This window comes from Phalaenopsis equestris, unplaced genomic scaffold (genome assembly GCF_001263595.1).
Source record: "Phalaenopsis equestris unplaced genomic scaffold, ASM126359v1 Scaffold000428, whole genome shotgun sequence".
NCBI lineage: Eukaryota > Viridiplantae > Streptophyta > Magnoliopsida > Asparagales > Orchidaceae > Phalaenopsis > Phalaenopsis equestris.
The window spans coordinates 1,896,985-1,920,814 of NW_018164869.1; the positions used below are offsets into that span (position 1 = coordinate 1,896,985).

General features: G+C 35.1%; 1 protein-coding gene across 1 annotated transcript; it reads right to left on the reverse strand.

Annotated features, from left to right (window-relative positions):
* Window positions 1-12,405: 12,405 nt before the first annotated feature.
* On the reverse strand, window positions 12,406-23,178 carry LOC110027594. Its single transcript, XM_020729089.1, has 4 exons — window positions 22,364-23,178; window positions 15,291-15,731; window positions 14,445-14,525; window positions 12,406-12,864 (listed from the first exon to the last, which is right to left on the reverse strand). Exons 1-4 carry the CDS (start codon window positions 23,028-23,030, stop codon window positions 12,773-12,775), a joined length of 1,281 nt encoding a protein of 426 aa, XP_020584748.1. The 5' UTR covers window positions 23,031-23,178; the 3' UTR covers window positions 12,406-12,772.
* Between the last annotated feature and the right edge of the window lie 652 nt (window positions 23,179-23,830).

Sequence of the window (23,830 nt, forward strand, 5' to 3'; positions counted from 1 at the left end):
TTGTTTTAGATCATGCCTTTTGAATTTAATGCCTCGATCGTTGACACATCAACTTTAGTCGTTCAATTGCTTTGAGATTTATGCCGACAATTTTTGGTGTGTACATATTAGTTCTTCGAGTTTTCCCGCTCCTTGACTGCGACAACTACGATAAGGACATGAAATTTTTTAAACAACCAGTGACATTAAGAATTGACTGAACTATTGACTTTCCTTTGGGTTTCGTGTCTAGTGTGCTCTATAAATAGAGTCGTGGACTTGGCGTTGCATCCTTTGGAGCTAGTTTTTTTTTTATCCAGATAACTGAGGTACATCATGGCCGATGATACGAGCCAGGTGACGTGGATCCCAAAACTCAAGCAAAAGTGGGCTTTCATGACGACACTCCTTTGTTTCGTTCCCCTGGTCTCGATGGTAAGAATAATATTTATTTGGATTGTGTAGTGCTGGTACTGTCTTCTACGGATGGGCCTTCTTTATGTCGTCATTGTTTTGGATGGCTTAGACTAGTTCGATCATCGATACATTCAGGGGTGTCAATCCTTGCATCTCTCGTTACACATGTGGATGCTCATGGTATTGGGCTAACTACTGGTCAGGACGGTATCTCTGACCTCTGTTGCCTCAGTCACTCCCTCGACCATCCCAAGATCAAGGATTGTCGATCTGTTGGCCGCCAAGGACACTATCACCCTTTGGCCTTCTGTCATCATCATGGGCCCTTCGCTTCTGCAACAATGGTTAGACGCTCCCATGTTTTTTTCTAGGGAATCCATAAGGTTTTCCTCGACAGCAATGTGGCCATTGGCTAATTCCAAGACCTCTGCGAATGTCCTTAGTTTGAGTAGGTTCAAGTCATACATGAATCACTTGTTGTGGATCCCCTGCTTCAGGGCTGTCTGGGTGATGAGAGGCTACAAGTTCTTCACCTCTAGCATTTCTTTTTGGAACAGGGTGATGTAAGCTTGTAGGCTTTCATTTCCTCCCTACCTGATTTGTAGCAGGGTCTTTGTATCCTTCCTCGGCCTCTACACATTGACAAAGCACCACAACATGTGTTTTTTGAATTCATAGAAGGATGGAATCAGTTAAACCACCGGAGCACGACTTTTTTCAAAGTGGTCAGAAAAAGGCATTTTATGGCGTCATCAACTTGTAGGACCATGACCAGTGATTTTAAGGAAGCTAGGTGGTGGGGCTGGCCACTCTTTCTTTTATAGGGATCGAAGTGAGAAATTCATAGCTTTGTTGCGGGGGAAACCTCCAGGATTCGCTGAGAGAAAGCACTGTCTACCGTCAACATGGCGGGTGCGCTCCCTCGGTCTTTTTGGTGTCTGACCATCGATGTAGATCTTGCACTGTCAGCTCGTCGAGAGTTCGCTTGCCCTTGGATGGGTCAATTGCCAACTTGACCGTTATGCATTGATGGATTGTCAAGGGGAGCTCTCTTGGGGCGAGTTTCTCCCCTCTCTTGGGGCGAGTTTCCCTAGACACTCCCTCCAAAGGTGGCAGTTTGACGCACCGAGTTATGATCGCTTGGAGCGCCTCAAATCGTTCCATTATTTTGCACTTGCAGTGCTTGGACCTCTTCCCGAATGTCTCGATGCATCGTCTCTCTGTTGAATTCCATGGGTGCTATGTCTCTCTGCGAGGATTCTCTATTATAGTTTGCTTCGCTTCTCATCTGTGAAGTGTCCATGCTCACCGTATCATCTTTCAAGATGTTCGATCCGAAATTGTCTTTTGGAAATTCACGCCTAGAGAGTTATAGCTGGGAGAAGGAGGGGAGAGAGAGAGGGAGAGAGAAGAAAATCGTTAGGAAATTCTCAGTAGAGAGGTCGGGTGAAAGTTCGTTGACCGAGGTCTCTTTATTCATCTTTTTTTCCCTATTTATAGAGGCATGCTTGCATAATTGCAGAAAGAATGGAACAATTATGGAAACAACTCTTAATGCAATCAATGTGTTGATTTAATACTAAATTTATATTATAGTTTGAATTTGAATATGGTGGTTATCAGACGATCGAAGTGTTTTGGTTTGGTTGACCAAAGTGACGGGCCTTGTGGTGGTCGTTCCAGCCGAGGAATAAGTGGTCGGTCGGTCAGTTGCATTCGACTAGATTTTAGGGAGCTTCGGTGGTTGAGAAGGTAGATAGGCCCGACAATTGGATTCACCGATAATGAATGTCGTTGGGCTTAATCTTTCTGTTGATCATTCAGATGATCGGTTTAGATCATGTCTCAATCATTGAGTCATCTTTAGTCGCTCGATTGCTTCGAGATTTGTGTCGACAATTTTAGTGTGTACAAGAGCATATCCTTAACTATTGTTCTTTTTATTTAACTTTGTTTCTTTAGCTTTGTGTATTTTTAGTCTTTTATTAAAGTTCAGCCCTTGTTATGGATATTCTTCATTTTTGGCCTTGGATTATTATTCATAATTATTGGAGAAATTTTAAATGATTTTTACGGGTATTGTATATGAGTTTTTCATGTTTGCTTTTGTTATTTGTGGTTATTTCCAATTTTTAATGCAAGTGAAGAATATATATTGATTTACATGAGTGTTGTGTTGGTGGCTGCTATTTTCAATTCAGGCTGGAATTCGTTGTGGTTAGGATTATAAATGAGCCAAACTCGGCTCAAATTAGGCTCGTGTTCAGCTCGTTTGAAATTGACTCGCGAACAATGTACTTATGTTTGTCTCAAATTACATATTCTTATTTATGTTCGACTCGAAATTGGTTGGTTTAAATTAATTAAAAAAATAGATGTATGATGTTGGATTCAAACTTGCACCACTTCTATGGTAGAAGATGCAGAATCACATGACCACACAAACTATTATGATTTAAACTTAGATATAAATATAAATAATATATTATTATATAAATAATATATATAATTTTTTTTTTATTTCGAGCTAAAACAAGTCAAACTAGATTGAACAAAAGATTATTCATGTTCGGCTCTTTTATAATTCGAGCTTGAAAATTTTTTATTTGTGTTTGGCATGTTCACTTAACGAACAATTTAAACACGAGCTGTTCACGAACAACGAACTTTTTTGACAACCTTCGTTGTGGTTGTTAATTATACGGGTGCTGTTCTCGTGGCTACTGCTTTAATTGAGGAGTTTTTTTTACTATTCTGAGTGACTCTTCTTCTTCCTGGATATTGGAGATGGTTGTTTTCGTGTCGGGTGTTGGTTCGACGCCTATGTTTGCTTGCAACTGTTATTTCCCAGAGCTCTTTCTTCTTTCAAACTTTTGGTTTTGTTTTTTGTTGAAGTTCAAGTTTGGTTGTTTGTTGGTATTGTGTTTTTGTCATTTGGTGTCTGGTTTGTTTGTTTAGTGATTTGTATAGTGTGGTGTTATAAGTTCTATTGGGCAGTGTTAATTTGCTTTTAATTTATTTTTGAATAAAGTTAAGCTTGTCTTACATTATTCTAATAATAATAATAATAATAATAATAATAATGCAAGCGAAATTTAATTTTAAGATTTTGATAATAATTTCAAATATTTATGCAATTTTAGAATTTTTTTTTTTTTTAGTTTAGAATATGATGCCAATGTTGAATGTATATTTTTTTATATAAATGATTTATTTAAATAATATGATAATGGATGACACATCATTTTCTTTAATGTCACATTAAAAACTATTCAGAAAATTAGTATGTTAACCATAACTTAAATTTTGCAATAAGTGAATATCATGATGCGTGAGGAAATTGTTTTTTTTTTTAATCACCATCAACAATTTTTATCATTTGACAGGGATATCAAGGTCGGAGATCCTTCAACTAAGATGCTAAGATGCTAAATAATCATTTTGCCGCCATAAACTTTTCAACATGCATCAATCTGACATCGTCTGTCGGAAAAACAATCCCACCATGAAAAGTCTTGGAGAACTTGTTGAATGAACACTAGACACAACACTCGCAATAACAGAGCATCCCATTCCAATATCCACAATTTTAGAGAACAGTCATGGAGCTAAGGACGCCAAGCCTCTGCCTCTTCCTACAATGTAAGATACTATTCTGCTGGGGAAGGTGTCTCCATTCCCTCTCATAAGAATCGAGTGTGTAGGATGGATCAGTCTCAACATAAAATCATTTAGCTCCTATGCAACAAAACAACTATTCAAGAGGGTCATACATCATAGTAATTGGTTGGGAAGTCAGATCAGGAATCGAGTCAGCTTGCAAAACATTTTTTCAACATTACACTCAAAATAAAATCAGCGAGCCTAGTTGATCCGGCAACGAAACCCTCTTTCTTTTCATTATAACATTCTTTTTTTATCTCGCCCTCTAGGCGATTCCAACCTTTTTCCTTGGCAAATATATAGTAGATTAGGCTTTTTGTATGAACGTCGATTGAGATTTTGTGAGTTTTTCAGTTACAACATCAGAGAAACAATAGAAGAACAACCCAAACGATGAAAAATGTAGAACAAAGTAGGCATCTCATCAACATATTTATAGGAATAAAAACTCTAATATCAAGGGAGTCTAATCATTTAGTCATTAATTAAAATTGAATGATTCACTTTTTGCATTTAATTATCTTATTCTTACCACACCATCTCTTTCAAGAATTAAAAGAATCAAGAAACTAAAACATATACATAAAAATATGTCACTACTAATCTTACAAAGATCTAACAATCCAAAAAGAGAGAAATGCGATGAAGAAAAATCCCTTGCAAAGAGGTCGTGAGGCCCATCAAGCCGACTGAGATAAGCCGGATGAGCAAAGCCAACTTAGACAAAGTCGATCAAATCTAAAAGTAGATGGGAGAATGGTCGATCAATGCCTGAAACTAATCATGAGGGTATCTAAGTCTCCAAACCAGAGGTAGTTGGCCCGTTACAGAGGTCTATCCCATAAGAGAGCCGACCCAATGGGAAGGCCCCACAAATATCATCAGATGTCTGATAGATATCAAGATCTATCGCTTCAGATGAGACCTTTGTAAATAGTCAACAGAACCAAACCAACCAAGAGCTAGGTCAGCCAAGCCAAGTCAAATATATTGAGTTGTAAAGCTAGAAAACAACAAGATGATGAGTCGCCACTTATAAAATACCAAAAATATCCTAGAGTAGACCCCATTCAGATAAGGGAAAAAACATTATATTATTATTGTACTAACTCTTCTATAAATATGGGAAGCATTTATTGAGGAAGATTTCACTTTCATTTGAGAGATTATAAAGCCACTATAGAAATCATCTCTCTCCCTCTATCTTTCCGCTCTACTCTCTCCCTCTATTCCCTGGAGGTGATTCACGACCAATTTTGGATTGGATTCAATACAATGAGTTTTGATGGAGAATCATCATGAGAATCAATGCAATCATTGCATGATGATTCTTATGCAATGAGTTTATTTGTATATATATATAATAAGTTTATTTGTATAGCATATCATATTTATAAATATTAACGTCATCCTATTTGTGTTTGGTTTGAGCATTGGCTAATTGGTTTCAAGATGTGGGCTAAGCTTAGACAATGACCGGCCCTAAGTTCCAACTTAGAGGATTTCGATTGGTGCATCTTTTGAAGAATTTCAAGCTACAAATAAAAAAATAAAAAAATTATTTATTGTTTCTCAAGGAAAAAGATTACTTCTAGAAACCTTCATTGAAATTGGATAATTGATTTGCCACATCACTGAAGATTATCTATAATGCACTAATAAATTATTTTAAAAGGTAGTCAAGATGATGCTGATGATGATCGATGCGTGTCTGAAGAGTTGTGAGACGGTCGTGTAATGATTTAGTGTCTTAGTGTTGAAACAAGATCTAACGCACACTCAAATAATAAAAGAGATGTAAGCAGAATGAGACCTCGATTTTTTTACATGAAAAATCGTGCAAATGGAAAGAAATCACAGGGCCCAACACAGTTGAACGAATATATTATATAATTGTGAGTAAATGTGTCCGCTCTCATCTTGAATTAGAAAAGATGAAATTACAATGTGGATATGCAAATGTTGTTCAACAATATTAGTTGTAACGGGCCGCAAAAGCTGTGGTCGATTGCTAGAAAGACAATAGCCCGCCAAGAATGCCATTGGAGGTGAATGTAATGTCAACTTGTCATAAAGGATGTAGTTGAAAGCCATGGTAGTAGTTGATCATATAGGTCGTAGATGGTTGCTTTAGAAGCGTTTGTAGATCACAGAGGCCAAAGTTGAGAGTTGTACAAGTCGAGGGAACGTTCATAGACCGCAGAGGTCGAAGTTGGGAGCTACATGACCTAAGAAAATATAGGCATGTCGCAGAGCCTAGAGTAGGAGCTACACGAGCTGTAATGACACCCACAGGTCATAAAGGTCTAAGTTAAGAGCTGCACGAGGTGTAAGTTATGTAGGCTGTAATTGGTCATATAGGTCGTAGTGGTGAACTATGAAGAAATTTGTAGACCGCAGGGGCCAAAGTTGAGAGTTGCATGATTTGGAAGACATGTAGGCAGCAGTTTGTTACATATGCCATTGTGGTGAGCTAAGTTGAGAGAGCTTTAGAACTCTAGAGAAAATCACCATCTTCAGGGTGCATTATTACACCATCTTTGGGAGACATCGTTGCACTGTCAGTGGGATGCATTATTACATCATCATTGGGGTGTGTTATTACACCATCTTTGCAGTGCGTCTTTAAACGATGTATTGCTCTTTCGGATGTTTCATTATTCCACAAAGTATGTTGGGATTCTATAATGCACACCGTGACTCCACAAATGACTTAATGCAAGGAGTGGGTGGTAACCGATGGTGGTTAACGGTAGAGGGTGTTGATGGTGGTAGATGATAGTCTCCATGTTGTAGTCGGCGATAGTAGACTACTGTAGGAATGAGATGAATTCGTCAGATATTCCATGTAGAAACGATACTGAGCTTTAGCTTCTTATTCTAAAATCTCCGGACTTCTTCAGACTCCAAGTCTAGGTCCCTTCTCAAGAGAGGGGTTTGTCTTTATTTATAGATTTTGGGAGAGACCTCTTTACAAATAAGAAAGGAAATTAGATCACTCCATCGAACGACTCAAAGAGATATATTCCCTCGATCAGACCGTGTTTGAAGAATATTTGAGTGCCTTATTGACACAATAATTGACCAATATTGGGCTCATTAGATTCATCTCGCAAAGTCGCTCAATTTGTCTAAGCTTGTTAGACTTGGAATCTATTTGACATTCCAGTTATGCACTGAAAGCTTTCAAATGGGATTTAACAGCTTGATCTGGGCTTAATTTAACTCGATTGGACCAATTTTTGTAATATTAGCTATGCCTTGTCGAGACAGTCGGTTTGATAGTAAGTTTGCTAAAATCAGAGTTCTGACATAACATTTGTATGTTGCAAAAACTGGAGTTTTGAGTTGCATAAGCTAAGATAACGTTCAGAGGCTGCAGAGGGCGGAGTTAGGAGTTGCATGTGCCGTGATAATGTTCGTAGAGTGCAAAGCCCAGAGTTATGAGCTACATGATTCGTGGTAATGTATGCAGGCTGCACAGTTCAGAGTTGGGATTTGTATAAGCTAAGATCTATATGTCGTTGAGGCCTTGTATAAGGTAAGATCCTTAGGCCGTTGAGGCCGGAATTAGGAGTTGCACGAGTTGTGATAATGTATGTAGGCTACAAAGGCTGAAGTTGGGAGTTGCATGAGTTGTAAGTAGGTCATAGAGACTGGTGTTTTATGAGCTGAGATAAGATAATTGAGGCCATAGAGACTAGAGTTGGGAGCTGCACGAGTTGTAAAAACATCCATAAGCCGCAGAGGCAAGAGTCAGGAGATGTACGAGCTGCAAGCTACATAGGTCATAGTTGGTCATGTAGATAGTAGTAGTAAACTGTGATGATGTTCGTAGGTGTCAGTCAAGAGTTGCACGAGTTGTGAGTTACATAGGCTTGTCATTTGCCACGTAAGTCATTTCTGGGTTACAAAATTACATTGTCTTCAGGAGGCCTCGTTGCACTATATATGGGTGTGTCAGTACATTATAACTGAGGCGTGTCGGTGCATCGTATTTGGGGTGCCTTGGTATACCATCTTCGGGGCATGTTGTTGCATGGTGTACTAGATTATGTATAGCTCTGTCAGGTGCTTCACTGTTCTGTAATGTATGCTAGGATATTGTAATGCACGTTAACTCCACAAGAGACTTCACTATAAGGATATGCGGCAACCAATGGTGATCAACGGTAGAGGTCAGTTGATGGTGGTAAAAGGCAGCCGACAAGTGGCGATCAAAGGTGGGCGGCAGCTGCAAAAATGAGAGAAATTAACTGGATATTTTGTGCAGAAATGATGTTGAGCTTCAAGTCGTTCTCAAAGCTTCGATCTACTTATGGCTTTAGGTCTAAGTCTCTTCTAAAGAAGGGGGTAAGGCTTTATTTATAAAATTTAGGACATGCTTTTTTGCAACTAAGAAAAGAATTTAGACAACTTCATCAGACAATCTAAAGAAATTCCCTCAATTGAATGTTGTTCAGAAAACATTTGAGTGACTTAATAATGTCAGAATTGAGATATCTTAGGCATGTTGGATTCGGTTTGTCGCTCAATGTGATTACAAGCTTGTTAGATTTGAAATCTGTTTGACCTTCCAATCATGCATTGAAAGCTTCTCAAAGTGATTTAACGACTTGATCTAAGCTTGATTTGACTTAGATTTGAGAGTGTTATTAGGTATATCTTGTCGAGTCGATCAGTATGACTGTAAGTTCGTTGAAATTGGAGTTCCGGTAGATTTTTAATTGAAATTTGAATATTTTTTATTCAAAAAATTATCTAGAGATTCGGGCCAAATGAAAAATTTATCGACATATCAATGATGACAATGTTGAGGAAGATGATAATGTTGATGATGTGGACTAGTTGTTTTTTGTTTAATGAATACATTTATTTCTAAATTTTTTTTATTGAACTAATTGTTATTAAAATTATAAGAATTTGCATATATACCAAAAAATTCTTTGATATTTGTTGAACTGGCATCTAAACTTTCATATTTACATTTATAACAATTTGGTGTGATAAACTTAGGCATGAAGTTATGTATTTTATGTTTTAAGACCAAGTTTTTCTAATATTTTTGATGTGGTATTAAAGATTTGATTGTTATGGATGAAAATATTAAGGTTTGCATGTAAATGCCCCAAAAATTATATACAATAATTTGTTAATCATAAGCATAAAATTATTTTTAGGGTCATTGTATTAGTTTGCTATATTGTTTATCAAGTCATGCTATTTGCTTTAAGAAATTATGCAAATTTGTTCTAAGATTTCATTTATTTACTTTATAATTTCATTATATGTAGAAATGACAAAAATAATTTTTTGCCCAACACGAGTAATTTGAATCTTTTTTTTTTAGCGACCAACTCTTTTTGCAAAAAATATTTGGTGCCAAAATGTAAAAAAAATATGACATCCAGAATCCAGACACAAGCTACGTCCAGACAACTGATACGATACATCAAGGACAATTTTTTTCTTCTCTGCTCCGTCCACCAGACTGCAGAGTCAATATTTTTTTTCCAAAATGTGACACCGCAAATATTTTATGACAAGCATTTTAATAAAATAGTCGTAATTTAATTTCAACCATCTAATATATGAACTTTTCAAAGAAATCATCTATTATTTTAATGATAATTTGTTTGTGTGGCTTTAAATATTTAATGTAATTTAAAACATAAATATTCAATTTTTTTTTTTAATAATTTTATCTTCCCAATAAAAAAAATGTTTATATTATATATTTATCTAATAGGAGTTACATCATAACTCTAAATTAAGGTAGTATTATTTAGAAGATTTGCAGCTTGTTAGGTTTGGAATTTGGGTTGAGATTTTGTGCTGAGCTCACATATTGACCTGCAGCCCTAACATCAATCTGAGTGGCTTCCAGTTGGTGCATCATTTGAATATTTTGTTAGTTGTTTCTCAGATGAAACAAAGGACTACTTCTGGAAGCCTTTATATAAATTATATAATTTAGCTGCCATGCAAATATAATCTATTATAGGATACATTTAAAAATAATATAGTCATAAAATAATCCTAAATTTGTAGCCTAAACAAAAATGATAAAAGTTAAATATGAATGATATTCCTTGAGCCTCATAATTCATTTGGCGTTTATATGATGTTAGGGTCTGTTTGAGGCAGCTGTAACTGTTTGAAGAAGCAGATGTGAGCTGCTGTTAAATATACTGGAGTGGCTCAAAAAATAAAAATAAACTTTTGAAAAAGTCAGATTGCAACTTTCTAGCAGGCACTAGTAGCCTGATAAGTGGGAAAACACAACTTTCAACTGCATCATATTTATTGTTTTCCTTCACCAACTAAATTTTGTGCTCGAAACTTTTTAAAATACTTAAAAACTTAAGTTTGGGGGGGGGGGGGGCTGTTAAATATACTGGAGTGGCTCAAAAAATAAAATTTTTTTTTTGAAAAAGTCAGATTGCAACTTTCTAGCATGCACTAGTAGCCTTGTATGGTGGGAAAACACAACTTTCAACTGCATCATTTTGAGAACACTGACAAAACACATTTTTGCTAAAAAAAAAAAAATATTGTGCAGCAAGCAAGTGTGAGCTACTGTTAAATATACTGGAGTGGCTCAAAAAATAAAAATAAAATTTTGAAAAAGTCAGATTGCAACTTTCTAGCATGCACTAGTAGCCTTGTATGGTGGGAAAACACAACTTTCAACTGCATCATTTTGAGAACACTGACAAAACAACATTTTTGCTAAAAAAAAAAATTATTGTGCAGCACCACACCTCTGCCGCAGTCACCCCAAACACACCCCGTGTGTGTGTTTGTTCCCAAGTCAAATCCACTTAAATTCAAAGTTATACTCTTATAGGCTAATTCAAAATGAATGTAAAAAGCTTAAATTGGCATCATTAATGCACATAAATTAATACTAATGAAAATTTTCATGCTATATAAAAGATTTGAGTGTAATATAATAATTTTTATATAAAACGTCTAAGAAAGCTACCATTAAGATTAAAATGTTTGTCATATAAGAAATTAAACACCACTAATAGATCAATAGTTAAGATGCATGTATTTTAAGTCATAAGAACCCTAAAAATTTCAATCTTTTTGGATAAATTACGTGCAAATGAACCACGAAATTAGAAATCATGAGACATGCTCGTGACAAGGACTAATCAAAAGACTAGCCCAAGAGGCCTTTGGGTTTAGTTTTTTAGGGCTTTAAGATTTGAACTTGATCAAATTGTGTACATCATATCAAAGATCAAAATGTCAAATATAATCAATTGAAAAATAGTAATACTTATTGGAGGAGAAAAACCCTTCCACTACACAAATAAGTAAAGGATAAAGGAAAACAAGAACAATAATTTAACAAGAGAATAAATAGTCCACTCATTAATTTTGACTTATCTTACTTTCTTCTTAGAAGAGATCATTATTGAATAAACCCTCCCCATGCACGTTTGACTAAAAGTTATAGCCACACTATGAGGAAATATTAAGGCTTCGTTTGGAGGAGCTTCGCCGTCTCCTTTAAACGGGACGTGTGTTTCAGAACAACGATTTTTTCACATTTTCACGGAGTAGAGTTGGCGGACACTCGAGAAACACTTCCTCTTCAATCGACGGCAGTCTGATTTCTCCATTTTTTCTACACTGCGGTGGAGACGCACTGCCTCTCCAAACGAACCCTAAGTGTAGATAATAAGCGTGCAGATCGATAGTATTGTGGCGGTATTATCTTGATATTTACCATAACACAACGAAATCCGCATCTATCTGCACTTATCCTATATGCACGTAATATTTCTGGCCACACTACAAAGTTTCTAGGATTAGAAAGTTCTAAATAACAATAGAGCAACACCCCCCCAAGTTTTGAACTAAGAAAATGATTCAACAAGCCTTGAAGAAAAACTTTGTCAGAATGGATCTCAAAGTTGTGGGAATTGCTTTGATATATATACAATATAATGCTTATGTATTATATTTATTCACACATTCGAGTACACCTCCAGTTACAAATTCTCAAGTCAAATACCCAAAACATGCAAGGATAAAAGGGGCATTTACATTCATACCACCCAATTACTATGAATTTACATGTCTAACACAAATACTTTTTGCATTTATACCACCAAAATCTTCTATATCTCATAAAAATCACCATTATTTTGACCTTCGAAAAGTGAAATACACCTTTTTCATGCACAGGTAAAGTGGCATATATGTAAGAAATTGAAGTTTAGGTGTTAGTGATGTAAATACATAAGAATAGAGAGATTGCATATTATACTTATTTCAAATACAAATCAAATAACTTCGAGATCCAACCAAACAAAAAATTGATCGAAAAAATTTTCGAAAGTCGAAATCCCCATGAAACCTCCACAGACAAATTTTCAAGTTAAATCCCCAAAACGTTCATAATATAAAATTGCATGTCCTGCTTAGGCAGAAATGAAAATGACAATCAAAACCTGTGTAATAACAGCTCAAAATAATAAATCAAAACATGGCTTTCTTCGATAAAACACGAGTAAAACAGCATTATTAGGCCAAGAACGCCTACCTGCAATCTTCATTGCTAAGGCACTGAACCACTGGAGCTGAAGGGATTGGTTGCTGAGGCTGCAGATGACTTTTGCTCAATAGTTTGATGAATGGAAAGCTGTTATTCAAACAGCAATAGAGCACTCTGAGGAAAAATTGTGAGTTGAACTCATCGCTTGACCCACTGGAAGCTCTTTCGTGCCTTCGCCTTTCCAGGCTTTTTCCTTTCGACGGCACGAGGATCTCTCGTCAAGAAGCCAGCTGAAATAAAACATACAGTTCTGTGAGCAACAACAATAGCAACAACCACAAGCCTTCATCCCATTAAGCAGGGTCGGCTACATGAATCCTTTTTCTCCATTGCGTCCTATCGAGTGTCATATTTTCATTTAATTATAATAAATAAATATCATTTTTTATACATTATGCCCAAGTCTTTCAAGGTCCACTCTGCCTTTCTTAACATAAATCGAATCTAAAACATCTACTCTCCTAGCCGGATCATCGAATGGTCGAAGTTTAATGTGACTAAACCATCTAATACGACTTTCTTTATTTTTGTCTGCCACTGGAGCTACACCAACCCAATCGCGGATACATTCATTTCGCATTTTGTCTCTAAGTCTAAAGCCACTCATCCACCTAAACATTATCATCTCAGTAACATTTACCTTAATTTTATGCTTCTCTTTTAAAGGCCAACATTTTATACATTATGCCCAAGTCTTTCAAGGTCCACTCTGCCTTTCTTAACATAAATCGAATCTAAAACATCTACTCTCCTAACCGGATCATCGAATGGTCGAAGTTTAATGTGACTAAACCATTTAATACGACTTTCTTTATTTTTGTCTTCCACTGGAGCTACACCAACCCAATCGCGGATACATTCATTTCGCATTTTGTCTCCAAGTCTAAAGCCACTCATCCACCTAAACATTCTCATCTCAGTAACATTTACCTTAATTTTATGCTTCTCTTTTGAAAGCCAACATTTTATACATTATGCCCAAGTCTTTCAAGGTCCACTCTGCCTTTCTTAACATAAATCGAATCTAAAACATCTACTCTCCTAACCGGATCATCGAATGGTCGAAGTTTAATGTGACTAAATCATCTAATACGACTTTCTCTATTTTTGTCTGCCACTGGAGCTACACCAACCCTATCGCGGATACATTCATTTCACATTTTGTCTCTAAGTCTAAAGCCACTCATCCACCTAAACATTCTCATCTCAGTAAATTTTACCTTAATTTTATGCTTCTCTTTTAAAGGCCAACATTAAGTATGAAGGGGAAAAAACTGAGCTTAGGCATTTTTTAAGAAAAAAAAGTGTAAAGATAGTCTCCCAACTCTTCGTAGGAGGGGTCATTTTAGTCTCAAAGTTTATAAAGTGTCAATATAGTCCCCAAATTCTTTTAATATGAGCTGAAATACTGTCCACAAAGGACTATTTCAGTATCAATTTAAAAAGTTTAGCGATTAGTTTGATATTTCTATATACTATAGAACTAAAATGACCCCATGTAAATAATCTGAGGACTATTTTGGCACTTCACTTTTATGAATATGTAGTTGTCGATTTGTCAATTTAACAACTTCATTTCCATTCCATCATGTTTAGGGTCCATTTAATTGTATGAAGTTGAAAAACAATGTTAGATTTATCATTTGGTTGAATGTCAGAAATTAAGATTGATTTCGAACTCCACAAAAAAATTGTTTTCTACGACGAGCTTTCTATTTATGAACAATCAAAACAGCCTAAGAGGAGATTGAAATCACACAAAAAAACAGTGATTATTTGAGTGGATATACAGTGCTTTCCAAACATTTACCTGATTTAAGGTATGGTCTAAAACCTGGCTCCCAGCATTGCAAGGCCCTGCTAATTCCTAGACGAACAGCTCCCACTTGACCTGCAAGTTTAAGCTAAATCCAGCTTTACATAGAAGAATTAAGTATTAATTAAACTGAATATAGAATTTTACATTTTCGTTGAAAAATATATAAGTGTCAAAATAGTCTCCTTACTGTTTACATGGGGCACTAAAAGTTCATAAAAATGTAACAGTAGTCCTTAAAATTTTTAAATTGTGGCTGAACCAGTCCTTTGTTAAGACTAGTTCAGCCCATATTAAAAAAGTTGCGGGGGCAAATTAACACTTTTAAAGACTCTGGGACTAAAATGACCTCTCCACGAAAAGTTGGAAGACTATTTTGATACTTTTCTCATTAATTTATATTGCACCAAATTTGCTGACAAAAATTTAACAGAACACTTTGTTGTGGTGAAGCACAGATTAAGTTCAATCTTAAAAATGCTTTTAAGGAGAAGAGTTTTGTGCCGAAGCAATATGCTGGTATGCATGCAGTGTGGCAGCATACCTATGGGCAAAATAAATTCATGGAAGATTTACATATATCCACTTAATTCTTATGTATTTACATATCTAACACCTAAAGTTCAATTTTTACATACATAACATCTTACCTCTATGAATGAAAAGTGTATTTCACTTCTTAAAAGTAAATGGTGGTAAGTTTTTATGCGACATGAAAGATTAGGGTGATTTAAATGTAAAACAAGTTAAGTTTAGTAGTTAGATATGCAAATAGATAAAATTTGTGTGGTATGCATGTATACTTCCCTAAAAGAAAAAATTCTAGTTGACAAACCTCACCTGAGACACCTCCTCCTTTCACAGTACAAGTGACATCCCATAGGCCCAATGTATTTGTCACCGTAAATGGACGAAGAAGATCTGCACGATGATCAAGAATTGGAAAATACGCATCAAACTGCTTATCATTGACTATAAATTTTCCATCGCCGGGTTGAACCCAAACACGAGCAACGCTACATTTCCTTCGACCGGTTCCATAAGCCCTTCCTTTTTCATCGACCTTTCGAACCCGTGCTTTTGAAATTTCTTCTTGTTTTTTTCGCTCCACCTCTGCTCTCGAAGAGGTAGCATTCAACTTCGCTATAGCCTTATCTTCGATTTCGCTAAGGGGAGGCAGGCCCTGGATGCCTCGAACATCCTTTAAAAGAATCAAACTGTCAATCATGTCCTCTGTTATTCCAGATGCCGCAATTAAATCTCCGAATGCACGATTTGGACCTGGAGAGTGGCAAAACATGGGTGAATGCAGAAAATAACAAGGGAATAAACAGAATACTTGTGTATAATTTTAAAACTTGTTCTGGAGGTAGAGAAGAAATTGGTGAATAATGATGAAAGGAAAAAAGAAATGGAAGATTTATGTACATACCACTCAATTCCTATGTGCTTACATATCTATCAAGAAATGGAAGATGTACGTGCATACCTAAAATTCATTTTTTACATGCATATCACCTTACCTATTCGTGAAAAAGGTGTATTTCCCTTTTTAAAAGTTAAAAGAGGGGTAATTTTGACGTGATATGAATGATTTGGGTGATATAAATGTAAAAAAGCAAATTTTATCTGTTAGACATGTAAATATACAAGAATTGAGTGGTCTGTGTGTAAATGCCCCGTTTTTTATTTCAAAAACTCTATAAAATTTGTTTGTTTGTGAGATTTACAGAAATTATGATGTGAAGAATCTAGCAAAGCATTGTTTAATAGCGTGTTTACATGAATGAATGCCCATGGTCATGAAGCTTTGATGAAACACAAGGAGGCATCTCGTAAATTGGGGATCAGCTTATTTAAATTTCAAGTATAGCGCTCAAAAATTGGTTTATAAACTGCGTTGCAAAGATTCACCGGACAATAAATCCAAAAAGTCTTACGATGCCTAAAGAGATATTTGACTTCTAATATAAGATTTTTCAATCCATACCAACCTTATCGGTTGACATATGATGCAGGGTTGTAAGGATTTTTTGTTTTTTTTTTCTTTTGGGGAAATATACATACCTAGCACAAAATTCTTATGTATTACATATCTCAAACCTAAACTTTCATATTTACATACATAACACTTTGGTGCTTTAAACTAAGCATGAAAAGGTGTATTTTACTTTTAAAAACTGATAACAGTGATGTTTTTTATGTAATATTAAATATTTGAGTATTATGTATATAAATATGAAAGTTCAGGTGTGAGATATGTACTTTAGAATTGTGTGTTATGTATGTAAATGCCCCTATTTTTTTTTATAGAAAAGCAAACTGAACAATACATATCCAAAAAGTGAAGTATGATGAATACTTTCAGGGGCGGCCTTTTTTTAAAGTTATTTAAATCAAATAACAAGTATACGATAGATTGTTTCAAAATGATAAAAGTTGATTAGCTTTAAAAATATTTAATTAAGCAATGTAACCAAAAATATTGAAAGGATGACAAATTATTGAAGTGTTTATTAGAATTAACTTTTATTTATTTATTCATGACTGAGGCAATGAAGATATATAGGTAACAGTGTTAAATAAAAAGGAATATTATTTTATCAATGTTAAGAAGAAGGATGCTAAAATTTATCGTAATAATAAAAATTTGAACTTATAAGATATAATAAAGTTATGGGAGTATAAAATAAAACATAGGTGATGCTGAACTTCTAGTTCACAGCTTTTGTTTTTTTTTTCTTTTTATTTGTAAATTGAGAAGAGAGATTTGTGTGATTATAATAAATGGTGTTTAAGGATGAAAAAGAGAATTATAGTTTACTTCTTCTAGATGAAACAAATTTCCGGTTGCACGCAATGTCTCAAGGCTTCTAAAATTTCAACGGAAGATACCTACTTGCATTAACATGAGTTGATTCTTATATTTTGTGATATCATATCATCGATCATATATTCTCCAAGTAGTACTAATTAGTCGGATAATCAATTGAAGTCTAATAATAGAACTAATAAAATATCTACCAAAGTTATTTATAAGTTTATAAATCAAATTGATAATGACTTTGCTTTTAGTTTTAAACTTATTGATTTAAGTTAAACTGGTTAAACATTTCAAAATATTAATCACACCACAAACTATTTAAAAAAAATTTATTTTGTAAATTTGGGCACCCCGGGAGAGACACAATGTGGACATGGGAGACGCAAGACATGGGATGTGACTAAGGGCCCGTTTGGGACAGCTTAAAACAGGTTTGTTTAGAATTTTTGGCCAGCTTATTAAAAAACGCTATTTAGGGATTACGAAGAATTTCGCCCGCGGCATTACCCCCGCGGGCAGCGTATCTTCACTGTGTTTAATCCCGATTTATGCCGCTACCCTTTCATAGCAATCACAAATTATCGCTTCGTGATCCCTGGCCGCTTCTGCTCCCTCCCCTTCGCTCGCAATCCCTAGCCGCCGCTCCTGCAGTCGCTCGCAATCTCCCCTTCCCTTCGGATCTCTAGCCGCTTATGCTCCCTGCCGCTCCTGGAGTCGCTCGCATAAATAGTCGCAATCCCTAGCCGCTCCTGGAGTCGCTCCTTCCCTTCCCTTTCGCATTCCTAACCAGCGCTTCTCTCCCTGCTTCTACGACATTCGCTCCTGCTCTTCACGTAGATCCTATTCCTGCTTCTTCGACATTAATCACAGGCGGTCATCGGCTCTTCCATTCGGCATTCATCCCGTTCCAGGTAAATCCACTCTCCCCTCTCATTAACTATTGCTCTTGTTGTTTTTACTATAATACGGCCCTCACGATCCCTGTGAGGAAGAAGTCTTCTCTGTTTTCCCCTCTTTCAGATATATTAGTGTTTTATTTTTCAATTTTTTAAATGATTTGTGGACTGTTTTTAACTAATTAGCTGAGGAGATTGATTTTGGGTTGGATTTGTAAATTGCAGGTGCCATGTGGTTTTGATTTGTGAACTGTTTTTTTTTTTTTTTGTGATAACGTCGTGAATTTGTGAAGACTTGTAAAGGAGTAAATTGTAGGTGTCGTGTGGTTGAAATTATGTTGATGTAAAACAATTTTTATGTAATTACACTTTCATATATTTAATGGAGCTTTCAGTTTCTTAATTATTTGATTATGGCCAACTTCAGTCTTCATTTTTTATTTTTCAGCCCTGTTTGCTTGCAGTAGTTGGCAAATTTAAAACTGTTACATAGTAGCAACTATTGCTCTTGTTATTTTTACTCTTCTTCCACTTTGGGGTGAGTCTTAGGAATTAGGAATTTGGATTAGGAATAGGGCTTTTGTCTGCCTTTTGAATTTGAATTTATTAAATTTGGGTTTTTATGTAAATTATTTTTTTTGGTATTATCAATTTAAAACATATAGTATTCATATTTGATTTCTTATAATTCTTTGGCTTTTGAGGTGCTTTTAGTGGAACTTCGCTAGGCTGTAATAAGCTAGATTGATAAGATTTCTTCTAGACTGATGGCTCAAGGCCCAATTGAGCAATGGTTTGCTTATTTGAGCAATGGTTTGCTTTGAAATTTCCAACATATGTCAGGAGCTTCCTCTAAATGTTGATGTTGCACTATATTCCTTTTTATTTCTTGACTGAGTGGTGGCATGGAAGAGGAACTAACCAAACTTATTTCTTGACTGAGTGATTTCTTGCCCGACTATGTTAGTAATCTTTCTAATTGGATATGTTAGAAATTGAATTGGATATGTTTTTTATTAATTTTTTTTTTCAAATTGTATGTTTTTTATTAAAAATTTTATAACTGTCTGTCATTAAAATGCACAAACAAAACAGTCAAACAATTTATCCAAAACAGGGGCAGTATAATCATTTATCAAGAATCAGCTGTTTTCAAAATGTACAAACCAAACGGTCAGACAACTTATTTGGATCAGCAGTAAATCAACAGCTTATCTGAATCAGCAGCTTATCTGGATAAGCTGGATAAGCCGCAGCTGTCCCAAACAGACCCTAAACCAAAAAATGCACTGCCCTAACTTGGATCTTCTCATGCCAGGATACAAAGACAATGAGGATGTGAAGATATCATTTGAATCTCATTTCAAAGAAGATATGAAGATGATAAGTTTATTTCTAAGCTAAGATGATGAAGAAAGGTAGATCGCGCTTGTTCAAAGCTCTCTAGAAGCTGCAAATCAAGGTCAAAGATTGGATACAGAAAAATCCTCGTGCATCTCAACAACCAAGCCATTGCTAGCAAGTAAGCTAAAGGAACTTCATTGTAATTTATAGAATATTGCTCATTCAAATGCATTTATTAGAGCCTTTGAATCACTGTGCTTTATAGACTTATCGGATGCATTTAGGTTACTGTTGCTTCTGCACTTAATAGAAACTTTATTTTGTGAGGCTTGTGTTTAGGGAAGCTCGTTAGAATACATTTATAATTTTGTGCTATACTTTTTTCTTGGATATTTTTCATAGGGCTTTTTTTTCCAGTTATGAGTTACTTTTATGCAAGTCCAATTATCGAATATTTTTAGGAGAGAATAGTACAAAATTATATTTTATATTAATAATTTGTTAAATATAAAAATGTATCCATGGCGCGTCATATTCTATTTTTTGATATTATGACATGTTGTCATATTTGTATTCTCGTTCGAATATATTTATAGTTTTGTGTTATATTTTTTCTTGTATACTTCTCATCATACGTCGACCATCTGATCATCTGATTATGAGAGTAGATGTTTTAGATTCGACTTGTGTTAAGAAAGGAAGAGGTAGACCTAGGAAGAATGGGGCTTATTGTATTAAAAATGATCTTAATTTACTAGAATTTAATGAAAATATGACACTAAATAGGACGCAATGGAGAAAAATGATTCATGTAGTCGACCCCACGTAGTGGGATTAAGGCTTTGTTGTTGTTGTTGTTGTATACTTCTCATCATACATCTTTTTAGGCACTTTTTTCCAGTTATAAGTTATTTTTATGCAAATTGAATTATCTAAAGACTTTAGAAGAGAATAGTACAAAATTATATTTATAGTAATAATTCGTTAAATATAAAAAAGTGTCAATGAAGTGTCGTGTCCTACTTTTTGCTATTATGTCGTGTTCACATATCGTGCTATGTCGTGTTCTGTGCATGGATCCATATATCTTATGTCGCCTTCTCTACAGTGAATTAGAGACTACAAAAGTTCATTCATGGAGAATTGGGGTCAGCTAATAGAGGGAGAACAAATGAGATCAGGGAATAGCTAACCTAAAAGTTAGAATAAATATTTGACACATGCCATTAACTAAAATAATTGAGTTTGACGCCCTAAAACATTTTGAAGTGAATGATTAGTTTGGGATAACTTTTTCGACGGTTACCACGGTTCCATCTTATTGTTGTTTTCAAAAATTTAAATGTAGAACATTATTTTTACAAATGAGTTTATTTGTGTGGTAACCATAAGAAAACTAGAGTTCAACTTTTTAAGAAAATATTTATAACAGCAACAACAACTAAAAAAAAAATTAATTTCCCTAGAATAGCTTTACAGTTATCTTTACAAAAAAATACAACCACCCCAAACAAATCATATTTTTAACTACATTATGATAGCCAAACAACCATTATAGGAAAAATAGCCTCTCGTTTTGTAGACTTCATGTTCAAAGCTTAAAATCACTATTACTACGCATTCAAATCCTAACAAATGCTTCAAATCACTATGGTGTTCAATAATCTTACCAACTCAATAAATATGAAGATTATGCATTCTCATTTTCTTAGGCCAAATTGGCTTGCTAACAACAAAAGTAACTGAATAATTCTACTATGTTTTTTGACAACATGCATATCAAATAGTGCATAAAGTGAATTGATAGAATAGTTCTCAAATCTAATATCACGCATTAAATACGAACTACTGAAAACCTCATGTCATGAAATTACTTCCAAAGATAACACTTATCTTGGGCAATACATTATAAATTAACCATGATAAAATATTATTAAATCGAAAAAGATCAATCATTGTTGAATATGCTCACATATTGATGAAGAAATTCACCAAAAACATGGCCAAAAAATTTTTCAAAACAATTATTCTCATTTAGAAAAAAATGCTAGTATGTGATAAAAACAATGTGCAATGTCAAAATTTTCACAAAATTGTTTGTAAAGCCAACATGCAAATTCATTTCCCTAAAGAAAGTGTGACAAGGACTAAGAAAACACAACAAAAAATAGAAGGGGCGTTTACATACATCCCACTCACTTAATATATATTTACATTTCTAACACCTAAACTTAACCTTTTGGGATAATTACATACATATCACCCGAAGCATTGTTATTTATAAAATCTAGCACCCATTTGATATTTTTGAACTACCGAACCGATGTATTTACGTGTGCTAATTGAGAATTTGATAAAAGTGAAAAATATGGGATGGATTTTATGATGAATTTTGATATTTGAGTAAGAATTTGAAAAATGGATGAAAGAGGTGCTATTTTTGTAAATAGCAATGTTATGTAAACAACCTTACTTTTTACATTTATACCATAAAATCATTCATATCACATCATAAGTACCCTTATTTTAACTTTGAAAAAGTGAAATACACTTTTTCATGCATGGGAAAGGTTGTATATATATGTAAATCTTGAAGTTTAGGTGCATATGAATACATAGGAATTGAGTGGTATTTATGTGATAGGTATTATCATTGTAAGTTTCTATATTTGATATTGGAATGAATATGCTAGCTTACTCGATTCAATTTAATAAAAAAATCACTGAAAGGTGTGGAGATCAACACCTCGACTAACCTCTATACCAGATCACCCAATTTTCAGCAAAGCGAGTTTTAAGTAGAAATTCATATGTGAAAATATACAGATTAAAAAGAGAATTTCTATTACCATTTAGAGTAGCCAGCAACTCCTGCTCTCTTTGCTGCAACTTCTCCTTCTCTTCATTCCTCTCCTTCTCTAACTCATAAACCCCTTCGGCCTCAAACCCTTCCATCGCCCCCACTTCCTCTCCAATACCAAAAACATCACCCTTTTCATCAGCGTCACCCATGCTCCATGGCTTGTAGCCCTCAGCTGTCTCCCACACAGCATCTCTGCCTCCCTCTTTCGACGCAATATCCCGATCAATGCCGTCAAAAATATCACGTTCCACATCACCAGCAGAAATTTCTTCCCAAGGACTTTTTTCCTTGTTAAATTCTCCACTTGTCTCGGTTTCTACCTCGCTCGATCCGTGCGCATCCTCGGCTCCCTCCCCGATTCCAGAGAGGTTCTCTTCATCCAGCTTAAAGATGGAATCTGTATCCTCGGATTCTGCAGCGAACTTCCAGGTGTCGTCGCTATTACCGCCGCTCGGTTTTCGACTGCTCGTAAAAGACCTGCCATGATCAAGAAGGGGCCAACTATAGGGAGCTATAGGTCGGGGCTGAGATGGAGGAAGGGAAGCAGAAGGAGAATGGAGGATAGAACGAGAAGAAGAGAATGGCTGGTTAGCGAAAGCTAGGGTTTTTGATAGGAGGCGGAGGTGGACGGGGCGAGTGAGGCGGGCGAGCATTTTGGGAGCGAGGATGCCACTGCGAGGAGATAGTAGGGCTTTAGCCAGGTGGCAAATTTGCCAAAAAAACAGGGCAGGGTCTGAAAATTAGAATTTACATTCCGACCGTTAAAATGCATCTAAATTTCAACAATGCATACAATTAATATTTATATACTTTAGCTAATAAGTTTGTGCATTTATATATTTTAGGTAAGAAATATGTGAATTTATATGCGCGAAAACCAATTTATCAAAAATTTGAAATAATATACAATTGAGTTGAAATTTAGTTATGAATTTTAATATTTAGATGAAATTTTAAAAATGAATTTAGAGTATATGTGCGGTGTATAAAGGAAAAATGTCACAACTCACATTCCAAAGAGATCGAATGATTTTGAGGGGCCTCCACTGTTTCCAATCAAAATTCCATGCCAAAGATTAGTGAACGGTTGGTCAGCTTAGTTCGCTTACCTAGATTACCGGTAATCCCATCAGACATGAATGATCGATTAGAATCAAACGAGCTCCATAATATATCATGAATGAGGAAACCATCAGTTAGAAGTGGAAACAGTTTACTCATTTATTATGTCCAATAAGCTTTGACCATTTGTGAAAGTGATGCACATTCAGCTGTTAGTATTAAAGAGGTAGTTAAATTAATTATATAAGGTTAGAAAAAAAAAATAAAGAATGCCACTTAACCGTTAAGATAAAGGGGATAGTATTGTCATTGTATACTCAAGCTATCTATAGTTATAAATAGGAGTTATTTTATGAATAAATGTTACGCACTCAATTTTCAGAATTTCATA

Excerpts from the sequence above, each read along its gene's own strand:
- LOC110027594 (XM_020729089.1), bottom strand. The coding sequence starts at position 23,030 with ATGCTCGCCCGCCTCACTCGCCCCGTCCACCTCCGCCTCCTATCAAAA. Across the intron at positions 15,732-22,363 it reads GTTGCTGGCTACTCTAAATG|GTCCAAATCGTGCATTCGGA; the intron begins GTAATAGAAATT and ends GCCACTCTCCAG. Across the intron at positions 14,526-15,290 it reads GAAAGGAGGAGGTGTCTCAG|GTCAAGTGGGAGCTGTTCGT; the intron begins GTGAGGTTTGTC and ends TTAAACTTGCAG.